General features: G+C 39.6%; 1 protein-coding gene across 1 annotated transcript; it reads left to right on the forward strand.

Moving 5' to 3' along the window:
* The first annotated feature begins 5,297 nt into the window (after nucleotides 1-5,297).
* On the forward strand, nucleotides 5,298-6,248 carry LOC102849024 (olfactory receptor 10H1-like). Its single transcript, XM_006898293.1, has one exon. It carries the CDS (start codon nucleotides 5,298-5,300, stop codon nucleotides 6,246-6,248), a length of 951 nt encoding a protein of 316 aa, XP_006898355.1.
* Nucleotides 6,249-8,962: the final 2,714 nt, after the last annotated feature.

The following is an 8,962-nucleotide window of genomic DNA, read 5'->3' on the forward strand; positions in this document are numbered from 1 at the left end:
ATTACTGCACCATTCTCTCTACCCTCCTCCCCAGTTTGTTCTTCTTCCCCGCCATCCGAATGTCTGTTTTAATTGTCCAATTGCCACAGTGCTTGTCAAAGTCAGTTCTGATTAATCTCCTTTGTCGGTGTGTCCTTTGCCATTCCCTATCACTCCTCCCTGAGAGAGACTTCATCCTGATTCATAAGGAAAAGGGGATGGCGTATTCTATTAGCTACTTCCTGCTGAAAAGGGACGCTGTGGGTTTCAGGGTGAAGATCTTCTCTCACTACTCTAAAGGGCCCCTTTGGCAGTAGGAAACACATAGACTATTATGGAGATTGATTCTGGAATTTAGATGCACTGTTATTAATTGTGCTTAGCCGTACATGTTCATATCCCTGAAGATGTATCATGGGGGGGTTGCAACCTAGAAGACACAAATTTGACTAACAAGTTATAAGTACATGAGTCAAAAATTATGGAAAAGTAAAAGAAAAGATTCTTTCATTATTTTACAAACCCTCCCCCAGGTCCCCTCCACCATGTAGCCCTCGATCTAGACTCCTGTGATGACAGAAATACCTAGTCACATATCTATTTCTCCCTCCTCTGTTTCAGTGCAGTATACATTATTGAACACATCTTACTCAGTCTCTCCCCAACCCTGAGGTTAGTCCCATTCTGCAACAGTGGCATCATGTAATATTTGTCCTTTTGTGACTGGGATATTTCACTCAGCATAATGTTCTCCAGAGTCAACCATTTTGAATAATATTGCATGAGTTCCTTGTTTTTTAATGCAGCATAGTATTCCATTGTGCGAATATACCACAGCTTCTCTAGCCATTCGTTTGTTGATGGGCACTTAGGTTGTTTCCAACTCCTTGCTATTGTGAACAAAGCTGCAATAAACATGGGAGTGCATATATCTGCTTGGATGTCAGCTATGGTCTCTTCAGGGTATATTCCCAGGAGTGGAATTGCTGGGTCAAATGGTATCTCTATTTGCAACTTTTTGAGAAAGCGCCATACTGCTTTCCACAGGGGTTGCACCATTTTACACTCCCACCAACAGTGAATCAGGGTTCCAGTTTCTCCACAACCTCGCCAGCATTTGTTGCTTATCATCAGAACTTTGAGGTGGTTGTTTTTAGGAGATATTGAATTGAGTACAACTCAAAATGACGCTATGAACAGTCAACCTGAACCTTGCTCTATCCTTTGTCTTTGTGGTAAGCTCTGACACTATAGCCCATTGGTGAAGTCACTATGTCAATCCATTCTGTCGGAGTCTTCCTCTCTGTCACCTCCCCTCCAGAACTTTAGGAAGGTAGGACAAAATTGAAGGACAGAGAGGTGTAAACGCTTGTTCACACTTGTTCAGCGTGTAAATTAGGGATTCAGAGTGAGGTTTGCCAACCCCCATGTCTCTTTTTCTGATTAGTGCCTCAGAACACACAATCACATCAGGGAGAAATGACCAGAACACTTTTGCTGAGCCACCATGTTCCTTCCTCTAGTTCTTTTGTTGTTATTGTTGTTTGAATTTTCTTATTCTTTTAAAAAAATTTGTCTACTAGTTTATTTACAAAATTCGAAAACGTTGTTTTCAAGAACAAATTCTTGCATCTTCCCTCACCCCCTCACCCATCAAATTGTACAACTCTATGATTAATTTCCCCTTTCCCCTGCACATTCTCATCCCTCTGCTTCCACCCTCTCCCACCCTTCTTGGGTCCTTATACTTATTTTACAATAATGACTATATACAATATTTATCCTTGTGGAACTGAGTTAGTTCACTCAGCATAAAGCTCTCCAGTCCCTCCCAGGTTAGGTAATAATTTACAAAGTCATTGTTCCTTTGTGTGGCATAGTATTCCATTGTGTGAATGTACCATAATTTCTCAATCCATTCGTTATGATTGGACATTTGGATTGTTTCCATATTCTTGAGAAAAAGAGATTTATACACCAATGTTCATAGCAGTATTATTCTTAGTTATTTTTATAGATGGAATCCCCTCAGAATATGAGTTGAAATTCTAACCACATACCTATGAGGAGCCCTAGTGGTATAGTGTGTAATGCACATGGCTGATAGCCAAAAAGTGACCAGTTCAAATCCATAAGCTATTCCAAGAAAGGTGGACTGTTGCCTTCAGTTAAGTTTCACAGTTTGGAAAACTGATGGGTTGCTACTCTAAGCCAGAATCTATTCAAAATCATAAGTTTGGTGGATATACCTAGGAGACTTTTAATTTCTTTTACTTTTTCTTTTTTCTGGCCAAAGAAAGCAAGAGTTTTTAGTTACTTCATGCATAGGAAATAGGTGGGCTTGGACTCAGCCTGTCATTGTTGGTGGAAGGCAGTCAGGCCTGAGGATGAGTGAGCTCACAGCTGGACTCAGACCAGTCATTCTTCCTCAAGATGTTCACCACAACCAAGGCGCTGAGCCTGATCCCAAATGGGCTTGAGGTTGTCAGTGTCCTATGACTAGGAAGTAGGCAGAAGAAATTCAAAGAGTTACTGTATTAAAAATAAGTGATCAATGTTCAGTCATTTTAAGAGAGATCATATGATACAGAACCAATGGCATGAAAGGAAAAAGTCCAAGTTGCATTGAAGGCCCTGATGAAAAACAAGGATCCAGAAATTGATAGAATACAATTTGAGATGTTTCAGCAACACTCAAACTCTCAACTCTTTGCTATCAAGTCAGAACTCAGCTGACCCTGCGCTGGGTTTTCAGAGGCTGTATATCACATGGGATGGTTACTCATTTTCCTTCTACAAAGTGGCTGATGGATTTGAACCAGCAGAGTTCCAACACTAGAAGTGGTTATTCACCTATGCCAAGGAATTTAGAAGACAACTGACTAACTGAAAGAGATCTGTGTCTGTGTCCATTCCAAAGAGGGTGTTAGGTAAAATGCAGAAATTATTAAACAATATCATGAATACCAGATACAAGTAAACAAGAAGATAATATTTTAAAGTGACTGGAGCAATAAATTAAAATTGAACTTCTAGAAATTAAAGCTGGATTCAGAAGAAGCTGTGGAACAAGGAATATCATTGTTGATATTGGATGGATCTTTGTTTAAAGTAGAGAATACAAGAATTATGTATTTGTGTTTATTGACTGTGCAAAGGCAGTCAACTATGTGTATCATAATAAATTATGGGTAATATTGAGAAGAATGGGAATTCCAGTACACTTAATTGCACTTAACTGCATTTGGAAGCAGGAGTGACATCCACTTCCTAAACAACATGCCTCTGGAAACACTATGAACTTTGAGAAACAACAATAGTTATAGAAAGGCTTCAGGTATTTTATTCATAGGGTGGCTATGAGTTGTGCTCAACTCGACAGAAATCAACAACAACAACAATTGCATTCTTGTGCAATATGTACACAGACAAAGGTGCACTATTAACAACCTGTGATATAGAGATGTTGTGCCTCCATGCAGTGCCTCCTTGCTCTGTTCTGATTACTGCCTCCTGGTCCTTGTATAGGTTTCACAGGAGCACAAGCAGGTGTTCTGGGATTCCCATTCTTCTCAAGATCAGCCATAGAATACTCAACTTTATTTTTTCAGAAAACGAAGAGAACTTATAGCACTTACTGATGAAATTCAAAGACTGCAGCCGTTAGTATGAATTTCACCTCAATATAAAGAAAACAGTCTTCATAATTTTAGCAACACCCAACAGTATGACAAACAGAGAAAAGACTGATATTTTCTAGTATTAGTTTACTTGTATTTATAATTAATACTCGTGGAAGTAGTAGCCAAGAATCGAAATGACATGTTGCCTTCAGCTAAAAACCACGTTCAAAAGCAAAAATGGCACTTTCAAAACTAGGAAGCATCTAATCCAAGCTACGGCATGCTTCAATCACTCGCATGCAAAATCTGAAAAAGAAATAAGAAAGACCAAATTGAAGTAATGTCTTTGAATTACAGTGTTAGTAAAGGATATTGAATATACCACTGACTAGCAGAAGACCTAGCAAATCTGTCATGAATGAAGTAGGGTCAGAGTCCACCTTAGAAGCTGGCATAGAAAGACTTTGCGTCACTCATTTTAGACCTAGAAGACCTCATGTTTGGTAAAATATGTTAATTTGAAAAGAATATCTCTCTCAATAAAGTGGAATAAATAAACAATAACTGTAATACATAGCAGTGGTTATGTGGATAGCACAGGACCAGGCAATATTTTGTCCTGAGAATATTATGAGTCAAGCTCTATGGCTCCTAACAAGAACATACCTTTGTATGTGGCCCTGTATGAAAATAGCATTTTCTGTATCATGTTAAGGAGGACATTATCAGTATCTGGTGAGTTCTAACCTTAAAAGACTTCTAAAAGAATTCAAATACATCAATGATTCAGTATTCCTTATTTATTTTCTAAGTTTTACATGAAACAATTGAAAGCATTGTCATTTGGGTCAGTTGCATGACATCTTCCACAAGTATACCAGTTAGCAGATACCTATTCATAGCAGTGCTATGTTTTATAGTAGAATTATAGACTCAGTAACATTTCTATGAATATGAACTTTCAGATGCAGACCACCAGACCTCTTTTCTGAGGAACCATTGGGTGGGTTCAAGTTGCCAGTCATTTGATTAGTAGTCAAATGCTTGCTTAGCATTTGAATATATCCAGGGACTTCAAGTCCAGGTTTAAGAGTTATGATTGTAATTGCATTTTGAGGGGAAACATTTCAATCAACAATAGGCTCCTAGTTTCACAAACATTCTTAATCTTATGGTTCAGAGGGGATCAGAGATGTATCCTGGTCTTAGTAATTGTAGCCAAAGAAGTAAGAATTTCTTGTGGTACTTGCAAATGGAGAGATACACAAGATTTATTAGAAAGGCATAGGATGGTGAATTGTCTATGATTGGAAGCTCCGTTGAGGAATGAAAATTTTAATTTTCAGAGGAAAAATAGGGATGAGAAACGTCTTTAGAGTCAATCTAGACATGAAGTTAAGTCTTACCCCTACTATTGTAACAACTTCACTTCAAACAAGTTGTTTAGCCTGTCCGTACCCCTTTATTCACTTTGAGTATACTCAAGAAATGAAAAGTGGAGGAGGAATGTAGCATGTTCCTCTGGATTGATGAGAGAAATTATACAACTTATAAAGCAATCAGGCATTCAGTTCTAGTTGTCATAGTTTGTTGATCAGCAGTAGCTCTTTAGGGAGATTCGAGTATGGTGGGAGTTGATTCTCTTTCTCTATAAACAACTGACTTCCTGTTATATCTTCTCCAGGTACAGTCTCCATGCTGGGAGCCAATCACTCAGCAGTGTCTGAATTCATCCTCATTGGCTTCTCTGCCTTCCCTCGACAACTCATACCAGCTTTCTTCGTGCTGTTCTTGCTGATGTACCTGTTCACGCTGCTAGGAAACCTTGTCATCATGCTCACCATCTGGAGTGAGCACAGCCTCCACACACCCATGTACTTCTTCCTGTGTGCCCTCTCCATCTCTGAGATCTTCTACACCTTTGCCATCATCCCTCGCATGCTGGTTGATCTGCTCTCCACTCATCCTACCATTTCCTTCATGGCCTGTGCCACCCAGATGTTCTTCTCCTTCACATTTGGCTTCACTCACTCTTTCCTACTCACTGTCATGGGCTATGACCGCTATGTGGCCATCTGCCATCCCTTGCGCTACAATGTTCTCATGAGTCCCCAGGGCTGCACCTGCCTGGTGGCCTGCTCCTGGGCTGGAGGTTCTGTCATGGGGATGGTGGTGACAACAGCTATTTTCAGCCTCAACTTCTGTGGACCCAATGAGGTCCATCATTTCTTTTGCCATGTACCTCCACTTGTGAAACTGGCCTGTGGAGCGAATGTGTCTTTTGTGGCCAAGGGTGTGGGCTTAGTATGTATCACAGCTCTATTGACTTGCTTTTTCCTGATCCTCCTCTCCTACGCCTTTATTGTGGCTACCATCTTGAAAATCCCATCTGCTGAGGGAAGGCACAAAGCCTTCTCCACCTGTGCATCTCACCTTATTGTAGTCGTTGTGCATTATGGTTTTGCCTCTGTCATCTACCTCAAGCCCAAAGGTCCTCAATCTCTGGGAGGTGACACTCTCATGGGTACTACCTACACAGTCCTCACACCCTTTCTCAGCCCCATTATCTTCAGTCTCAGGAACAAGGAGCTAAAGAATGCCCTGAAGAAGACTTTCCTCAGCAAACTCAGTCCAGAAAAACTGTGACTTTCTGGGATAAATTCCTTGGATATTTCATATCCTTATTCTTTCTCTTTCTCTCTCTCGTGGTACAGAGGTTAAGCAATCAGCTTCCAATCGAAAGGTGAACAGTTTGAAATCACTAACCTCTGCTTGGGAGAAAAATATGACATTCTCCTTCCATAACGATTTATCCTCTTGGAAACCCTATGGAGAACTTCTCCTTTCTCTGATAGGGACATTTTATGTTGGAAACAACCAGACAGCAATGAGCTAGGTTTTACTCTCTCCTAGGCAGCAGAACTTTTGTAAATTTATAAATGACTACCACAGAGGAGAGAAATAAACAAAACAAGCAAACAAAGTTATTGTTCTTGAATCAATTCTGACTCATGGTAACCCCATGTGTTATAGAGTAGAAAACCAAGTTAGTATTTTCTTCTGCCAGGTTTATCTTTTGTGGTGGCACTAGTGAATTCAAACACCCAACCTTTAGGTTATTGTTATTATGTGTCATCAAGTAAGAATCAACTTATAGCTGATGCACTAACAGGTTTTCAGAGGCTGTAAACTGCATGGGAGGAGATAGACCATTGTTCTTTTGTGGAGAAGATGGTTTGAACTGTATGTCTGGTTTGGCAGTGCGAGTCCTTATCACTAGACTCCCAGATCTCCTTAGGATCAATGACAAGTCATCTTTGTCATATTAAGACCTAGTAGAGAGTAAACAGAAAAATCAAGCCCCTTGCTGTCAAGTCATTTTCAACTTCTAGCAGGCGTATAAGAGAAAAATACAACCACACAACAGGGTTTTCAAGGCGTACTCTTTATAATCAGGACTGTCATGGGGATTAGGGGAAGAATCATTAACAACTGTGATATGCAAATGACACAGCCTTACTTGTTAAAAGTGAAGAGGATATGAAGCACCGCCTAGTACAGATCAAATCTGTAACCTTCACTACGGATTATACCTGAACAAAAGGAAAACAAAAATCATCACAATTTGAGTAATTAGTACCACCAGGATAAATAGAGAAAATATAGAAATTAGTAATTATTTAATTTTACACAAATGCATATTGTCCATGAAAACAACAATTACGAAATGAAACTATCTGTCACATTAGGGAAATTATTTTAAAAGACTTATTTATAGTATTATAACACAAAGATGTGTTCTAGAGACATATTGAGGTGAATCTGACTCAATTCAAGGTATTTTTGATCACTTCATAGGCATGTAAAAGTTGGACAATGAACAAGGAAGACCAAAGAAGAATTGATGCTTTGAATTACAGTGTTGAGAAAGAATATTAAATATATCAAAGACTTCCGGAAGAATGCACAGTCTTAGAAGTAATATATCTAGAATGATTTTTAGAAGTGAGGGTGGTGAGGTGTCATCTCACGCTTTGAATGTGTTTTCAGGAGGAGAGAGTCTCTGAAGAAAGACATTCTTCTGGGTAAAGTAGAGAGTGAGTGAAAAAGAAAAGAACACTTAATGCAGTGGACTGACATCATGACTGCAGTAATGGCTCAAGCATACCACCAACTGTGAGAATGATGCAGGACGAGGCAGAGTTTCATTCTGCATAGAATCACTTTGAGTGAAATAAACTCTTAGCCCTTTGTTGCTGTTACTTTGTGCCATTGAGTCAGAACTAACTCTTAGCTGACCCTCCAGATGGTTTTCAGAGACAGTATATCACACAGATGGAGATCACCCATCTTTCTCCTGCAGAGCAGCTGATGGATCCAAACTGTGTTTCTTTTTTTTTATTATTAAATTTTATTAGCTTTAATGAACATTTACAGGGATTTTGGGTTTTCATTCCTTCATTGCTGCACCATTCTCTCTACCCTCCTCCCCAGTTTGTTCTTCTTCCCCCACCATCCGAATGTCTGTTTTAATTGTCCAATTGCCACAGTGCTTGTCAAAGTCAGTTCTGATTACTCTCCTTTGTCAGTGTGTCCTTTGCCATTCGCTATCACTCCTCCCTGAGAGAGACTTCACCCTGATTCATAAGGAAAAGGGGAAGGCGTATTCTCTTAGCTACTTCCTGCTGAAAAGGGACGCTGTGGGTTTCAGGGTGAAGATCTTCTCTCATACTCTAAAGGGCCCCTTTGGCAGTAGAAAATACATAGACTATTATGGAGATTGATTTTGGAATTTAGATGCACTGTTATTAATTGTGCTTAGCCGTACATGTTCATATCCTTGAAGATGTATCATGGGGGGGTTGCAACCTAGAAGACACAAATTTAACTTACAAGTTATAAGTACATGAGTCAAAAATGATGGAAAAGTAAAAGTAAAAGAAAAGATTCTTTTATTGTTTTACAAACCCTCCCCCAGGTCCCCTCCACCATGTAGCCATCGCTCTAGACTCCTGTGATGACAGAAATACCTAGTCACATATCTCTTTTAAACAGTTTTCTCCCTCCTCTGTTTCAGTGCAGTATACATTATTGAACCCATCTTACTCAGTCTCTCCCCAACCCCGAGGTTAGTCCCATTCTACAATAGTGGCATCAAGCAAACTGTGTTTCTTTGGGCTGGCACCACAACTCCTTATTCCTTAGGCTGTCAGAGCTCCCGCTTAGTTATCTAGTGCTGCTGTTATAGAAACACCACAGGTGTTTGCTTTTAAAAAAATGAAAATATATCCTTTTGTGACTGAGATATTTCACTCAATATAATGCTGCCTAATGCCACTGTTACAAAACGACTGACATGG

Source organism: Elephantulus edwardii, unplaced genomic scaffold (assembly GCF_000299155.1).
Source record: "Elephantulus edwardii isolate Elephantulus edwardi_28Jun2011 unplaced genomic scaffold, EleEdw1.0 scaffold00226, whole genome shotgun sequence".
Classification (NCBI taxonomy): domain Eukaryota; kingdom Metazoa; phylum Chordata; class Mammalia; order Macroscelidea; family Macroscelididae; genus Elephantulus; species Elephantulus edwardii.